The sequence below is a fragment of the Dinoponera quadriceps genome, unplaced genomic scaffold (assembly GCF_001313825.1).
Source record: "Dinoponera quadriceps isolate SergipeBrazil2010 unplaced genomic scaffold, ASM131382v1 scaffold1441, whole genome shotgun sequence".
Taxonomy (NCBI): Eukaryota; Metazoa; Arthropoda; class Insecta; order Hymenoptera; family Formicidae; genus Dinoponera; species Dinoponera quadriceps.
The window spans coordinates 743,547-758,997 of record NW_014555884.1 but is presented as its reverse complement, the minus strand read 5'-3'; the positions used below and the strand labels follow the sequence as shown (position 1 = coordinate 758,997).

The 15,451-nt window shown below is 35.9% G+C and overlaps 5 protein-coding genes across 7 annotated transcripts in view; 3 read left to right on the top strand and 2 right to left on the bottom strand.

Moving 5' to 3' along the window:
* Positions 1 to 25: 25 nt before the first annotated feature.
* LOC106745671 (protoheme IX farnesyltransferase, mitochondrial) lies at positions 26 to 2,359 on the bottom strand. Of its 2 annotated transcripts, none has more exons than XM_014621482.1 (7): positions 2,270 to 2,359; positions 1,898 to 2,067; positions 1,551 to 1,809; positions 1,205 to 1,400; positions 939 to 1,114; positions 561 to 878; positions 26 to 474 (listed from the first exon to the last, which is right to left on the bottom strand). In XM_014621482.1, exons 2-7 carry the CDS (start codon positions 1,973 to 1,975, stop codon positions 254 to 256), a joined length of 1,248 nt encoding a protein of 415 aa, XP_014476968.1. In that variant the 5' UTR covers positions 1,976 to 2,067; positions 2,270 to 2,359; the 3' UTR covers positions 26 to 253. The 2 variants fall into 2 exon arrangements, with proteins under 2 accessions (XP_014476968.1, XP_014476965.1); XM_014621479.1 differs by lacking the exon at positions 2,270 to 2,359 and adding an exon at positions 2,138 to 2,262.
* Positions 2,360 to 2,556: 197 nt separating this feature from the next.
* Positions 2,557 to 4,402, top strand: LOC106745675 (protein jagunal). The gene is made up of 4 exons (XM_014621487.1): positions 2,557 to 2,660; positions 3,069 to 3,210; positions 3,392 to 3,607; positions 3,746 to 4,402. The coding sequence occupies exons 1-4, from the start codon at positions 2,569 to 2,571 to the stop codon at positions 3,872 to 3,874; spliced, it is 579 nt and encodes a 192-aa protein (XP_014476973.1). The 5' UTR covers positions 2,557 to 2,568; the 3' UTR covers positions 3,875 to 4,402.
* An 86-nt stretch (positions 4,403 to 4,488) lies between these two features.
* LOC106745673 (tRNA (adenine(58)-N(1))-methyltransferase catalytic subunit TRMT61A) lies at positions 4,489 to 6,594 on the top strand. Of its 2 annotated transcripts, XM_014621485.1 has the most exons (4): positions 4,489 to 5,339; positions 5,424 to 5,696; positions 5,928 to 6,097; positions 6,428 to 6,594. In XM_014621485.1, the coding sequence occupies exons 1-4, from the start codon at positions 4,985 to 4,987 to the stop codon at positions 6,569 to 6,571; spliced, it is 942 nt and encodes a 313-aa protein (XP_014476971.1). In that variant the 5' UTR covers positions 4,489 to 4,984; the 3' UTR covers positions 6,572 to 6,594. The 2 variants fall into 2 exon arrangements, with proteins under 2 accessions (XP_014476971.1, XP_014476970.1); XM_014621484.1 differs by having other exon boundaries at positions 5,928 to 6,514.
* A 327-nt stretch (positions 6,595 to 6,921) lies between these two features.
* On the bottom strand, positions 6,922 to 9,725 carry LOC106745670 (tubulin gamma-2 chain). The gene is made up of 9 exons (XM_014621478.1): positions 9,549 to 9,725; positions 9,042 to 9,244; positions 8,803 to 8,949; positions 8,524 to 8,660; positions 8,141 to 8,447; positions 7,844 to 7,975; positions 7,504 to 7,686; positions 7,179 to 7,394; positions 6,922 to 7,012 (listed from the first exon to the last, which is right to left on the bottom strand). Exons 1-8 carry the CDS (start codon positions 9,595 to 9,597, stop codon positions 7,191 to 7,193), a joined length of 1,362 nt encoding a protein of 453 aa, XP_014476964.1. The 5' UTR covers positions 9,598 to 9,725; the 3' UTR covers positions 6,922 to 7,012; positions 7,179 to 7,190.
* A 203-nt stretch (positions 9,726 to 9,928) lies between these two features.
* Positions 9,929 to 15,451, top strand: part of LOC106745695 (transcription factor IIIB 90 kDa subunit) — a 16,732-nt gene continuing 11,209 nt past the window's right edge. Inside the window, exons 1-6 of the mRNA XM_014621542.1 lie at positions 9,929 to 10,084; positions 10,327 to 10,543; positions 10,878 to 11,091; positions 11,183 to 11,267; positions 11,384 to 11,520; positions 11,730 to 11,834. Coding sequence (XP_014477028.1) covers positions 10,878 to 11,091; positions 11,183 to 11,267; positions 11,384 to 11,520; positions 11,730 to 11,834 — 541 coding nt within the window. The 5' untranslated portion in view covers positions 9,929 to 10,084; positions 10,327 to 10,543. The remainder of the gene's footprint in view (positions 10,085 to 10,326; positions 10,544 to 10,877; positions 11,092 to 11,182; positions 11,268 to 11,383; positions 11,521 to 11,729; positions 11,835 to 15,451) is intronic.

Sequence of the window (15,451 nt, the reverse complement as noted above, 5' to 3'; positions counted from 1 at the left end):
TTTGAGAACTGTCATTCTCCCTCACTTCACGTATCTTTGCCGTCAAATGTGAGTACCTGACGGCTTTATTTATTGACTATATAAATATCCGATCTAAAATTCGATAAGAATTAGATCCTCATACGGCGACATACGTTATATTTTACAAAACCGTCTAGCGAGGTAATGTAAAAATCTCGTAGCTTCTTCGAGTTTGGCGAGATTTTTACATTCATTGATTTGTACTATCACAAGTCCAACAGCAAACATATGATTATACGGACGAAGTTGCCGATGCGATAGCGGTCAAAGCTGTCACTAAATCCTTGGTTTCTGGCTCGTTGTGAAGTACGACCTTGTCCTCCTGTTTCTTCGTGATACTCCAGTGCTTCTTACTCATGAGCATCAACATCATCAACAGAGGTAGATGGAGCAATGAAAATCGGAATAATTTTCTAGAATTAGCGCTGTCCGAGTGCTTACTGAATTTCCAAGCTAAAGTGGCAGACGAACACTATTTGTGTATTGAGGAAATCTCAAGCAAGCAAATATACGATTCATTTAAAGACCGTTCATTTTACCTAGATAAAGGAAAGACGCGTTGAGAGGTGTCGAAGCCAGTGCAAACCACCAATTCGTTACGTCCAGTATAGGTGCTAAGTAACATAGTCCCGTCAGAGCCACTGTGTACCTCAACGTTGTTTTTCGACATAAATCCGGGTTTGTAACAGCCATCATTCGATAACCGGCGCGTGAGTAGTCCGGCCTCAAGTTCCACGACAAGGCGTTAAAGTGTGGAAATTGCCACGCGTACAAGATGCCGGACATGATCCAAGCACCCGGCATCAGGATATCGTCAGTGCAACCTGCCCAGCCCATAAGCGGAGGTATAGCTCCTACTGTAATGGGAAAAATCATTTATACGTGATTGCCATTGATATTATAGAAAGTGTACTCACCAACAGAGCCAACCCAGGTGTTGGCAATACTGACACGTTTCATGGGGGTGTAAATGAGTGTATACAAGACGAGATTAGCAGCACCCAGTACTGCTGTCACACCGTTCACTTGATAGTAGAGTATCGACAATCCAGCGACACCAGAAACGGCTGCAAATGCCACTGCTTGAACGGATCTGATGCAACATATTCACACATATGATTGCTATTATTTATTAGGGAATCTAATATTTGTAGAAATGAGAAGACGTCTGGAAGGGACTTACGTCAGATGGCCACGTACTAATACGCGATTTTTTGTTCGTGACATTTGTGCGTCAAAAGGGACTTCGAAAAATTGATTAATTGCGTTCGCTGTGGCAGAGACTAAGCCTGTGCCAAGGGAACACATAGTAAACGTGTACAAATCAAATGGTAGAGGAGCTAATGCATATCCAGCCATAGTTGTGGCCACAACCAGGGCTACAATAAAAAAAAATTATTGATAATTTGATAATGTAGAACCAAATCTTCAGATAACTAGAAAGTACTAAGAATTGAAAAAAAAACATCTCTCTTTTTAGTTATAATTAATAACACATAGATTAGTACGATATATGGTGAGATACTTACATGTCAATTTAATCTTTGACAACTTGAGGTAATGCTTGTGAAGCTTGGTGTAATCAACTTTTATAGGTGACCATTCTGACATTTGTACTTGACCTGGATTATTCTTGACTTTATGTACAATCTTCTCAACAGCTTTCTCAACAGGAAAGGGAATCACAGGAGTTGCCACAGCAACTCGCAACCGACTGTCTTCCGCTGACTGTACTGGTTCTTCCATGTATGCAGTTTTTGTCGACTTGAGCCTTTGAGAGCCACAGCACTAGAATTAAAAAGGACGTTTCCTTCTTTAGGAAAATACGAATAAAGCAGCATAGTGAGCTTTCTAAATTTGGCTCAATTTCACATACCGTGGCGACAGAGTATTTTGACATAGAGCTGCATGATATGTGTCGACAAATCTTCCATGAATAAACACTAAATAACATGATAGCTCTGAACACTAATCAGCTGTTTCTTAATTCCATTGAGATTTAGAGAGAAGAGCAGGTGCGGAGGGATGATCCAACCTGGTTATAACCTAAGATAGACAAACATCAGACTGGGACATGTTTCTTTATTACGTAATTCATAGTGACAACCCGGAATACCTTCGACAAGATCAACGAAGACACAGGTGGAACGATGAACGAGACATTATCGAGCTATAACCTATCGAAGTCGCGCGCATGCCGCTCGCCGTCACGTTTGAAATATGACGCGTGAAGTTAGACACAACTTACCGCGGTTGGGTGACTGATTTTTGAATATTCCTCTTTCGCGGTTACACGAGCAGCGGAAAGTTGAAAACGCAGCTTGACGGTGAACTGACACGTCCGGCGCGCTCGGTAGTATTCGGTGCCCCGAGCAGTCCCGAGCCACGAGGCCAGCAATCCCACCGGGCTGTGTTAAGTTTAAAAATAGTTATAATATTTGGTGTTGAGCCGCCGCATGGGTAGCCTCGGGCTTCAGTTCTTGAACTGAGGGAATTTCAGCATCTCTCTCGTGCTTGTGTGACACAGGCTTCCATACAGTTCCGACAATGGCTTCGAAAGTGACGATCTCTCAAGCTCTAGGAACGGACGGTAGTGACTACAATCATAGACAGAAAGTCGCGACACATTACCAAGTCAGGTAAGAAACTTCTAGCAGAAGCGTGGAGTCGTTTTTCAAAGGCCGACTGAGAAGCGAATCTCGTTGATTAAAGGCACAATTCTATTGACTTACAATTAACTGGTTGTGGTTATTCGATGACATATTGTTTACATTAAATATATGTGACACGATATATATATATATATTCATGAAGCCAGGAAGAATGCAGTGCTGAGTAAAAATTATATTACAATTTATTTTGTGCATTAAATGCATGCTGCATATTGAACAAGTCAAATTTAGATTCTTAAGTAGCCAAGTGTGATATGTCAATATTTCTAAATTACATCCAGTCATGTATGGAAAAAAAAATACATATCTATAATCTTTACCGATACATCAAACCTGTTATTATTGTTATCGTTAAAAAGTTGTGCTTTATTTCAGTGTGACTAATAAATCAAGACTGAAGTGCTGCATATTTTTCCACTATCTATTATTTTTTGTTATGCTTGCCAAACTGTCTGCAGATATATTAGATCATCTGGATATATTTATCTTAGAAATAGAGGAGTTACAAATACCACAGGTGCGTAATAAATATTATCTCAATTATGACTTATTCCAATATTTATTTTAATCTGTTATTTTGGATGTTACTTTTTACTTTGAATATGACACGATAAGACATACTTTGCATATTTTTTCCTTAAACAATAGATATTAAAGTATTGATATTACCTAATAACTTATACTTTCCTTTATTTCAGCCATTGTGGTGGGAATACATATGGTGCATTAGTTTATTATTATCTTTCCTTGCTCTCTCAGCAATAAAAAAGAATAGAATCAAGACATTGCAAAAGTATATGATAGGTATTATTCTACTAGGATATGGTCCACTGACTTATGCCACTGTATATTACTTTAAGGATGTTTGGACATATTTAACTGTTGGAAAATCCGAAGACATTCATCTGTGGCAGGTATGAGTTTTAGAGTCATCATTGAATTATCTTGCGTTTTTACAAGATTTTTCTTTTTTTGTTTAAAGAAACGATTTTGATCTTTTGCATGTTTTGTTTTGAAACAGGAGAGCTACATCCATCTGATTTATTTTTCAGGGTCTGCCATACGGTGTACTTTGGTATGCTTTTATTCTCCTAGCTTCACAAGTTCATTGTTTCTCTTTATATTTTTCATGGAATCTGCTGGTTGCTTGGAAAACACGAGGTGCTAAGAAAATTGATTAAATCTAACAGATAATTTACTCTTGACAAGCTATGTTTGTGGATAAATTCAGTATCAACATCGCTCGCTATACGCTCAGTGAGTTTCTACAAAATTGATTGGTTTGTATTTTTAAATCTTGATTAACTCTGAAAATACATACCAACTAAATTCAAGAGCTCAGTGAGCAGTTGTATCGAATGTATGCTATGTTAAGCCATGGATGTGTATTTGACAAATGTTAGCCGCACTTGTTCGTTTATGGTAAATTTCTTTCGTGAGGATATAATGGGTCTGTTCTTTGTCACTGAACTAGTGTACACTTTCGAAACTTAAACAGAAACAGATGTATAGCTGTGACTTCGTGTAAAAAAGAGGAACTAGTGCAAGATAGTACAGTCAGTTCAGCTACAAAAAAACAGGCCTAGTAAAGATATGTAACAGTTGCACAAAAAACAGCATCCAGAATGTGTAAAATGTATGATGTATATAAATGAGAGAATATCAATGTATTTATGTACATAAAAAAATATAAACAAGTTAATTAGATTTATACTGTTTCAAACGATGGACTTTACGAATTTTTATAAAAATGTCATTACCGTATTTTCACGGAACAGCGAAATAATTTAAATGACACGTTGACTGGTTACCGCATCGCTTCATGCACGCGACAAGCGTTTTCGTGTTTTATGTGCGGAGCGATTATATGATTTTCGTCGAGTATTGTTGGACGTTCTGATTGGCTATTGGAAAGAGCATTTTTAAAGTCCCTAACATGTTCTCCAAATCCCTAGAAATTCTCTATCTGACATCCCATCGACGCATTTTAGCTACATAATGGCGTCATCAAACTCTGCGAATAAAAAATCCTTCGAAGCATTTGTAACGTTAAGCAGATCGTACCTCATGGTTTTGTAGAATATGTAAGGTTAAAAATAAATAATAAATTATAATACTAATAATAAGTGAATAAATAAATAAGTTATAAAACCATCATACGCACAACGTGTCTCCGTAGTATGACAATACCCAATTTAAAAAGTTGAAAAAACCAAGTGAACAACCACCTATTTTTATAGATAAATATCGAAGAGAAGTAGAATACACGATTTCACGTAAAAAAAAAAAAAATGAGTTTCAACAAAAGCAAGGAAATTATCGAAGAAGGGGATGTTGTTATTTTATATTTGAAACCAAGTAACATGCATTCACTGGAAGTAAAGGCGAAAATATTGAACAAGAAAGGTGAAGAAATCGACAATGTGTTCCAAACAGTATACGGTGCACTGAAGGTTTTCTCTCTTGTTGGGCAGAAGTATGGCTCGAAAGTAGAACTATCCCGAGGTTGGGCATATGTATTGCAGCCAACACCTGAGCTTTGGACACAGATACTGCCGCATAGAACACAGATTATCTATAGCCCAGACATTAGCCTTATTATATATTTAATGGAACTTAGACCAGGAAGTATAGTTATCGAAACAGGTATTCCATAATGCCATGCCTATTTTAACAACAGTTTAATTAATCGATTTAAATAAACGGTTCATATTCTGTAATCTATTTCAGGAACTGGTAGTGGTTCCTTGTCTCACTCGTTGATCCGAACGATACGTCCAAGTGGACACTTATATACTTTTGACTTTCACGAACAGCGTGTGTCTCTCGCCAGTGCAGAGTTTAACAGGCATGGCTTGAGTAATTATGTAACTTTAAAAGAAAGAGACGTCTGTGTGGAAGGATTTGGAGAAGAGTTAAAGCACAAAGTTGATGCGGTTTTCCTAGATCTTCCACATCCATGGTTAGCTGTGGAACATGCTATTGTTACTTTAAAAAGGACAGGTAAGAGAATCCTTTTAATCTAGTTTCTATAAACAGCACTATTTAATATGGCGCAACAAGACGTCTCTTACAATGAAAATAATATCCATACAGATGTCGGTGATGTAGTAAAGATTGTACATAACTATATTTAAGATGTGTTTTATGTATTAGAAGAATATAGATAGAATTGTGCAAAAGTTACATTCTGCGTTACATATAATGTCTAATGATAGCTGTCATCCCTAATAGGTGGAAAACTCTGTTTCTTTTCTCCTTGCATCGAGCAAGTCCAACGTACCTGTACAGAACTCTCGCTCAAGGGATTTATAGAATTAAATACATACGAATGTTTGCAAAGAGAAATGAAGGTTCACTATAAATCCTTACCGGTACTGGACTTGGAGTGTTTGAAGTACAAGGTTTGTATATGCTCTGTTCTTGTTGTCATCCATACCAGACGAATAAAATCAGAAGTTGGAGTGATTATGTTTCGCGCTAAATATGGCACTAGAAACTATGTATGTCGATATGTATGCAAGATCTATATGAATTTAATGGAATATCGAGATGTACCAAAAATAGGATTTCAACTATTCGGCTTTGTTTCGCATACTTTTCCTAAGTAAAAATTGTCGACGGACGGGATTTTGAAAGACATTAAAAAAACATTCGATGGAGGGATCTCACAGATGATGAGTATGAAATAATAATATAAAAAAAATTGACGGATACACAACTTTCAATTGTAGCACACGCACGAAGATATGGCACAGAGGAACGAAAAGGAGAAACAAGAAGAAAAACTCCTTACAGTCACTCATGCTCACTCGTTACCTGGTCACACGGGCTTCATCACGATCGCTACTTTTCCGCCCGATCATGCACGCAAATGACAAAAGGAGTATTGAATTGACAATGTAATGTGATAATTCAGATCAATATGACACGAACAAACGGCTAACGTACGGAACTGTGACATTCGTGATACGATACTGATCGTGTAAAACTCGTAAAGTGATGTCAAGCAAATGGCACGTAGAAAAATGTAAGTAGCAAAACTTGAGCAGTAAGCGAATTGACCAATCACACATTGTCTAAGATGTAAAGCTATCACGTGTTGAGATTCTCGAATGTGACTTCGCTTACTGCTTAAATCTTGCTGCTAAAGTCTTTGTGTGCCACAGTCCATATTGTTATATTAAATGGGTACTCCGCAGTTTTAGAGCCTCAGTTTCTCAGGCTAGAGCTTCAATTTCCTCATTGCTCGTTCCGTTAGACATGTTCTTTCCAAGCGTTATTGCAGCATGAGATCTTAGAGATCTCTCGTCAATCCTCTTCAACAAATATACAGAGTGTTACAATATAGAGTGAGAATTAGATTACAAAGAAAATGCCTGTGATTGAATTCGTGGAACTCTGTTTCCCCACAGACAATATTACATTCTTGAAGTATTTCATAGCAATAATTTTAGTTAATTTAAGTACGAAGGACTCACATACTTTATGGACATTTTATGCGTCTGTCTTGCTTGGATTCCAACTGAGATAATCATCCCGAGTGGCTGCCTGGTATTCCTTCACTAAATACTCAACGACCTCTCGCGAATTGTCCAGCTCGTCGAGATTGTCCTCAAACATTTTTTCCTTGCGAAATTGTTCCAAGAATGCTTCGCGTTTACGCAGCTTATCGTACTGTTGTAAAGCTCTGTCGAACAGCTTATGAAACATTTTGTTACGTCAGCTCTAAATATCGCGTTAAATATTATGCTAAACATATTTTAAAACCAAATTTTGACGACTGAATAGTTGAGTAGTCGACACTTACCGACGATATGTTAGTATGATTGGCTAACATTAAGCCTGACACACGATGTGTGCTTTGTATATAAGGCGATTTCCTTGAAAGAGCTACTTGTATACTAGCTGGACCCCATGGAATAAACTGTGCGAGTTTTCGCTCTCTGATTCTTTGTAAGGATTTGTGCACTTGCGTCGGGTCTACTTCACCCTATTAAAGACAAATCGTTAATACTTTGTAATCATGTAATTTATGATTTTACACATTTCTAAGTAAATATTATAAGAATTCTGAGAAAAAGTAATTTTATTTAAAAATCTCGCGCAATAAGCTAGGCTTGGACGTGATGTCGCTCTTAAAAAGTTACCTGTATTATGTTCAAAATAGATATATAACAGTGCGATGTATTCCTATCTAACGCTGTAGAGACCATCATATTTTTCGGCTGTAACAATCGTCGCATCACATCCAGAACAGACGTTTTCCTCACGGACGCACCCTGTTAAAGAGAATTTAATGTCAGTCACAGTCAACGCACGCTAAGTACAGAGTTAAAAAAAAAAAGTATATTTGTCGATGCATTTTTATAATTTTAATTTTCTAAATATATCAGTTACATCATACATGTAAATGTGTAATTATATTAAATTGTTCAATCAGTTACCTCTTGATCCGTCGTGAGCGGCGTGTAGCCGGTCATCAAGAAGTGCAGGCGAGGAGTTGGTATGAGCGGTGCGATCAGACCAACCAAGTCATTATTCATATACGAGGGATATCTCAAAGTGGTGGTACTGACAGACATTATTGTCGAGACGAGCTTGTTGATTTGCGTGAAACTAGGATTCTGAATGTGCAATCTGTCCGAGGCGATCCTGTTCAAAGCAGTGTTGTCCAACACTACCACACAATCGGCGCATTGAGTCAGTCTTTTTAACGTTAATAACGAATTATACGGCTGCACCACAACATCGCTGTAACAATAGCAATACATGTGTATATACATGCGAGTTAAACATGCGAAAAGTTACAAATGAAATAAACATTCACCTGATCTCGTCTTGATTTGGAAAAACGCTATACGTTTCAATTAATTTTTTCGGAAATCTATCGGCTAGAGATTCTAACATGAAGGATCCCATACCGGAACCTGTGCCTCCTGCTATAGAATGGCACAAAACGAAACCCTAAAAATTCAAAACCACCAACAGTTCATTTGCTCTACAGATGAGATATTAAAGTCGTAATAAGTTATAATAGGTGGAGGAGAATATAAGGATAAGAGAGAGAGAGAGAGAGAAAGACTGATGAAAGATTAGCTGAAATTACTTCCAAGCTATCACTGCCGTCAGCTTCTCTATCTAATATATCGAAGATCTCTTCCTGTAATTTTTCACCCTGATGGTATCCTGATGCCCAGTTGTTACCAGCACCACCACCATGCTTTGACAAGTAGATATTTTCAGGATTGTACAGCTTGTAACAAATAATTGTATATTTTTAATTTTTGCACAAATGTACAGTATAAATAATATGTTATAACGGTAAAATAAGATAGTATGTGTTACCTTTGAATATGGGGAGTTCATGATGGTATGGATTACCCTGGGTTCCAAATCCAGCAACACAGCTCGTGGTATATAGTGTTCATCATCCGACTGGTAAAAAAACACATCCTTTCTATCAGTCCCTTCCGTTGCATAATCTTCTAAAATCCCTTCCGGACTAATACCATGTTCCGCGCACAGCCTTTTCCAAAATTCGAATCCAACTAGAAATACAAATGAAATGTATCCGTGAGGATAGCGTAGTCTTGCCTTCATTAATGACTAAATGTTTCGATTTTGCACGTGAAGTTTCAGTGTTATGTCGAATTCATAAGTATCGAGAGTATTCATTCATAAGTATTCAGATGTGCTCATAGATATAATTTCACTAGATGGGTAAAATCGGGGTAGTTGGATCGGTTATCAAGCTATTATTCTCGTTCATCACCAATGAATTCGCAAATTACAGAGTTACTAAATCAAAAGGGACGCGTCCTTTGTACGCAATCCGTGTAAATAATCACTCACTCTGATTGCCGCATTGGCCAAGCTGCAGAGTTATCATTTCGCACGGCATTTTTGACGTTTCGAATGTATCGTTTTCCGTCGGGGAATGTTTAACGTTTCACTTTAATCGCGCGGGCGAAAGCATACGATTGACATTTCAAACGCACCGGACGAGCGGAGTGCGTGAATTGTTTACGATCGCAGAGATGTTGCATTATCGGTAACATCAGGAAGACGATGAAGAAGCACCATCTTACGGTGCCTAGTTCGCTGGGATATGTTAGATCACTACCTTACCGATGAAATCTCACATTACGATGATACCAGTTGCGGCCACTTGAAAGCATCGGCGGCACTGTCGAACGAATGGGTTGTGCGGACTCCGCGCATTTGTTCCGCGAGCGTGCTCGTGCATGCTGCTCGTGTGCCTTTCCTCACCGTGCACTTCCGCGATAAAAACGTCAAAAAAATTTCTAAAAGAACAAAAATTCTTAATCGTCCGTACCAAGAAACTTCAGTATTCAATGTGATTGCATCGCATATTACTTACATTTAAGGTATAATATATCTGATTTCTCGTGAAACTTAGTGAATAGGCACTGACGTTGCGGCTAAATTATTGTATTCGTTTAAGTTCAGTCTACAATGTACTATCTTTGCTCATCTTCGTTTCCTTCTGCCGTTTATTTCTCGTTTCGTGTCATCTTGTCGCCTAGAGTCAAAAAACGTCGTGTACAATTTATTTTTTCTGTCACTTCGCATGAACCAATCGCAGAATAAGACAGTTTTGTCGTTACAGGCTCTGAATAGTGCAAACTCTTGTGCCTCTTGTGTTTCTCCTTATCCGAGGTAAACGTTAACAAACTCTGGCTAGAGGCAAGCGACAAAACACACAATTGTCGGTAAAACAGTGCGCCAGGAAGCAAAGAGACAAGAAATAAGAAACGCAAGTAAAAAGCAAGAAACAAGACGCGAAGAACACATTATAGGTCAGGCTTCATATACAACTGCCAAAGGTACGTGGCGCGATAAACTATTTACTTAGCTCCTATAAACGCTATTGTCATTTTCAATAATCAATTCGAATAATTTTAATTTTAAATCTTACATTGCAATTCATTTAGTTGTGGTTCATATATCGTAATATGTGAATTCATGAAAAGGTGGAAGGGATGGCATTTGAGAACATATTTTCTACATGACATTATGACAGGATCACACAGTATTGTTGTGGAAATAGAATGTTTTTTTCGTTATATTAGCGTTCTTCGTATTGTGATATTTCCTAATGTACATAAATATTTATTACTAAATATTTCTTTAAAAAAATCTCATATGTCATTGTAATAGATGTCTGGGAGCAAGTGCCGTATGTGCGGATCCACCAGTATTGATACTGATCCAGCACGTGGAGATGCAGTCTGTACAGGCTGTGGTTTTGTATTGGAAGATCAACTTATTGTTAGCGAAACAACTTTCGAGGAATCACCGTCGGGTCATATGATAGCACTTGGTCAGTTTGTCGCTAGCGATAGTACAGGTGGTGCTAGTACCTTTGGTTCAAGTAAGTTCAATTAATATGATTTTGATGTTTAAATGATATTCTATATATTAGAAAAAAAGGACAGTCTATTAGAGATACTTTTTGCTTATAGCTTATCATGTCAATGGGAAAGAATCTAGAGGAATTACTTTACAAAATGCTCGGAAAGGTATAGCACATATTTGCTCACAGCTACGGTGAGTATATAAATTCTTTTTCTCTCTTTTTTTTTTCTAATGTATCCACCCTATCAAAGAGAAAGGGAATTTTTCGTCATGCGATAATTTCACTTATGAATTTTTGAAATTTTCAGGCTAAATAATTATTGCATTGATACAGCTATGAGCTTCTACAAAATGGCTTTGAATTACCACTTGACGCGTGGCAGGAAGCAAGCCCTCAACCAAGCAGCTTGTGTATACATCACTTGCCGTACAGAGAGAACTGCGCGTATCCTTTGCTCACCAATATTTAATAACTAAACAATACAAACGGGTATCAGTTAGAATTTCTTTAAACAATTTTTTTAAGTTCGCAAATTTTCGTTCATATGTAATTAGATTGTTATTAACTATTCTTCATCATTGGGCCTGTCATTGGCTCGTAAAACAAAACAAAGTAAACGTAAAATATAAATCCTTAACATATCATATATATAGATATGCTCATCGACATCAGCGATGTTCTTCAAATCTGTGTTCACGAACTAGGACGGACGTATGTGAAATTCGCCAAAGCTCTTCATATCAATATACCTTCAATAGGTAAGTAATTTGCATGTTGCACACAGTTGCATGATGTATTTAAAGATTTGCGGGTATTCTGCTAAAATGATAGGAATATTTTTCCCCTTTTTGGAGATTTTTGTATAATCAGTGGACCATATCCTAGTCTTAAAGAGTATTTAGGAATTGAATACATTTTTATCGTTTACATTACTTCGATAATGTAATTAACTGAAATCATGAACGCGCAAAATTAAAATTTATGTCGAAGATGGGAGTCGGTTTTATTGTTTGGGGAGATGAGTAAGCTAACGTGACCAAATGTCATTTTTTACTTTTTAATCGGTAGAGCGCAAATTTTCAATCGATTATACAGAGGCATAGCTTCGAAAATTTATTTATCTATTTACTTCTCTATTGGCTTTGGCCAAGTATATATATATATATATATATAATTTATGTGGAAAGGCATCATTTATATATATATATAAGATATTGCTATTGGTATTACATTTTTCTACACGTTCTATCTGTCGACTATCTCGCGAGATAAACTTTGGTGCCTCTTGATATATATGTGGGGGAAGGGACTTTATTGTATATAATATATATCTTTAATATTAAAACGAGATAGTATACATATATTTACCTCTTCATCATATTTAATATAATATATACGTAACGTTTAAAACTCTTCTTAAGAATTTAAGATAATTACTTTTTTTCTTACGAGTAATTATAAATTATGAAATTATAAAAGCATCTCTAACATTATATTTGGATAAAATGACTTGTAATAAGAACCATTATTTATTATTTACATTTACAAAGACTTAAGAAAATTTCAAAAGTTTTAATCAAGTAATTAAATTTGAAATTTTGCATAAATTCAAGAACTTTAGAGTAAATTTCCATACTTTCCATACTTGAATATTCTCGATCTGTGTTTAGTATACTAGATTGTCTTATGCTTCTAGGAATAAAATTAAATTTTCCACCATAAAATTTTGTAGCCACTGTTTGAGAAAATAATAGCGCGAAAAAGCGATATCTTGTACTTTTCAGATCTCATATATGCGCATCTTGTTTTGTATACAAAGTATTTCGTAACTATCTCATTGTTTCTAGGATAACAGATTTTTCGATGGATTCGACCAGAACTGATTTTCTCCATCGAAAAAGATCGATTCTAAAACTCGTCTAAAAATCAGTAATTAAAATATCATTATATGTCTCATAGTAATACATCACCATGTATATTATAATATGCCCATATACGATGTATGTGTGCATGCCATTGAAAGAAGTATTTCGTATCTTGTAAAAAAAATTTACAAGTGGTTCCGCGATTGAAACAACAAACAAGTTCCCCAACTACTACGTTACTTGGCAGTATAATACTCAGTATAATATACAGTTTAATACTTCACGGAGTGAACTAGGTATGAAAAATGGAAGAGACATAAATTATAACTTGATATTCTATAGAGTAGTTAGCAAGTTGATGTTCACGTCTAACTTTCTGAAGGGTTTGCAACTTCCTAATATACTTTGTTTCTTTTATATCATTCGTGGTAGATTGTGGCTGACTTGTAGCGCATTAGGTGCAATAAGTGTAGCAGTAATGAACTAAGTATCGCAATAGTAAAGAAAAATAGTCAGTTTTACAGATACAATTGCTGTAAGAACAATATAAAAGTAAACGTAAAGTTTTAGATTAAAAATCAATTGAGATGTGTATAAAGGCTTATAAGAGTAAACGTTAGTTAAAAATGCATGAGAATAATAAGCAAACGTATAATTAATAGAATTGTGTTAAACAAACGTTTCAGTTCTGTTTCGAACCATTTTGAATGTAGTAGCAATTTACAAAAGAAAATGCACCTATTCCTCTATTTTCACTTTTAACATAAACACATTTAAAATTCACAAATCCATACACAAATCGCCGAGAAAAACGCGTTGAAATCTTTCAGAATATGTATATATGTTTCAGCCATGCGTGAAACGAATTCACGTGTTCAAACGCAAACTATTGAAAAACGCTACGAATTTTTGTTCTAACCAAATACATGACTACGCGTAAAGAAACAGTACTTTCTTGAGGGAGCAATTCTACTAACTACACGATTGCTTATTATTTTTGCGCATTTCTAACTAGTGATTGCTCTTATAAGCCTTCTTATATGTTTGAATTAATATTTAACAATTGTCGTAATTGCTGTCCTCGCAAAGGAACGTTAAGCCTCAGAATATTAAATTCGCCGTGTTCGTCGCATTTGAAGTAAACAATTCAATATCTCCGTAATATTAATTAATCCGTAATATAAGTTAAACAATAACTACATATAGTTACATAATTAATACGAAACATTAGTAGCTTCCTCGTCAGTTGTTTTTACGTCTTTTACACTAGGAGGTCCAATTCTATATATATCATAAAATATTCTGCGGATATTTAAAATTCCGCATTTCCGTAATTTTGCACGTTATTAAGCTTATAAATTTTACGAACTCGTTTTTGTGCAAAAAAACGAGTAAATAATAAGATAAAGGCTTTATTATTGTTTGTTTTTATTATTATAAGATACAATTCTTTATTATTATTTTTTATTATTGTTCTAATATAAGGGAACTACTTTGTATGCAGGCGAGTAATGATTGTTTTAAATTGGCCCTTCTAGTGTTCATTGCTTTATTCTATTTGTCATGATACGATATTACGCATAAATTTCCTTTTTCTTTACATTATACTCTTACCCCAAATATTTACAATTTTTGAACAGCCATTTCTCTTTTCACTCGATACAAGAGAAGAAATTAGGTCTGTCACATAAATCCACAAGAGTATGCATTCATTAAGTATGCATAGAAAAATAGATGCACTCTTTCCCAAAAATGTCCAGATAATAATTTCACGAACGAGATCGTAATAGTGCTATGTTAAGGCGTTTCAGAAATTTCTTCGAAAGTCACAACTAAACATTTATTCACACAAGTACGATGTCGAGGATAGATGTGAAGAATTCGGAGATTCATTAACAAACATTAACAAAGACTCACTTCGACTTAGCATGAATCAAGCTTCAAATATATATTAATTGTTGCCCTCATAAATTGCATAATACTGTACAATAGTATAATACTGTATCTTCACCACTTATGAAAATATAATTTTGGAATAAGTCATGTCGACGTTAATAACATATTGCACATTCGTATTAAAATTTGGTATCGTCCTTTGGATTGAAACCACTAACTTAGCACTGTGTGTGTGTGTGTGTGTGCTTCGATTTGAGAAATACACCCCATTGACAATACATAAAATTTTCACGAATAGTTTCCATTTAATGAACGAATGAATGAATGAATAGGGATGTATGAAAAAGATGATTCAAAAGATCTAACATTAAAAAAGGTAAATTTCGCTGAAACGCCGTCGTCTCAAGTTAATAGTACATATCTACAGTAGAAGATAACTGTAACTCTATACGCAGACTCGTTGACACTTGCATCTTTCAGAACATTACACGCATTCTTGTTTTATTCATCCCGCAGTGTGTCGTTCCTACGGGAATTTCGTGAAACCTTCGTTCGGGACGTGAAGTTCAATTAACCAGATCGTTAGAGTGCACCTATCGAATACACGCCCCCCC

Coding starts and splice junctions, on each gene's coding strand:
- LOC106745671 (XM_014621482.1), bottom strand. CDS start 1,975: ATGTTATTTAGTGTTTATTCATGGAAGATTTGTCGACACATATCATGC. Junction 1,401..1,550: donor GTCAAAGATTAAATTGACAT/GTAAGTATCTCA, acceptor TTTTTATTGTAG/CCCTGGTTGTGGCCACAACT. Junction 1,115..1,204: donor TTAGTACGTGGCCATCTGAC/GTAAGTCCCTTC, acceptor ATGTTGCATCAG/ATCCGTTCAAGCAGTGGCAT.
- LOC106745675 (XM_014621487.1), top strand. CDS start 2,569: ATGGCTTCGAAAGTGACGATCTCTCAAGCTCTAGGAACGGACGGTAGT. Junction 2,661..3,068: donor GCGACACATTACCAAGTCAG/GTAAGAAACTTC, acceptor GCTTTATTTCAG/TGTGACTAATAAATCAAGAC. Junction 3,211..3,391: donor AGGAGTTACAAATACCACAG/GTGCGTAATAAA, acceptor CCTTTATTTCAG/CCATTGTGGTGGGAATACAT.
- LOC106745673 (XM_014621484.1), top strand. CDS start 4,985: ATGAGTTTCAACAAAAGCAAGGAAATTATCGAAGAAGGGGATGTTGTT. Junction 5,340..5,423: donor AAGTATAGTTATCGAAACAG/GTATTCCATAAT, acceptor AATCTATTTCAG/GAACTGGTAGTGGTTCCTTG. Junction 5,697..5,927: donor TGTTACTTTAAAAAGGACAG/GTAAGAGAATCC, acceptor CATCCCTAATAG/GTGGAAAACTCTGTTTCTTT.
- LOC106745670 (XM_014621478.1), bottom strand. CDS start 9,597: ATGCCGTGCGAAATGATAACTCTGCAGCTTGGCCAATGCGGCAATCAG. Junction 8,661..8,802: donor ACGGCAGTGATAGCTTGGAA/GTAATTTCAGCT, acceptor TTGAATTTTTAG/GGTTTCGTTTTGTGCCATTC. Junction 7,976..8,140: donor CGCTCACGACGGATCAAGAG/GTAACTGATTGA, acceptor TCTCTTTAACAG/GGTGCGTCCGTGAGGAAAAC.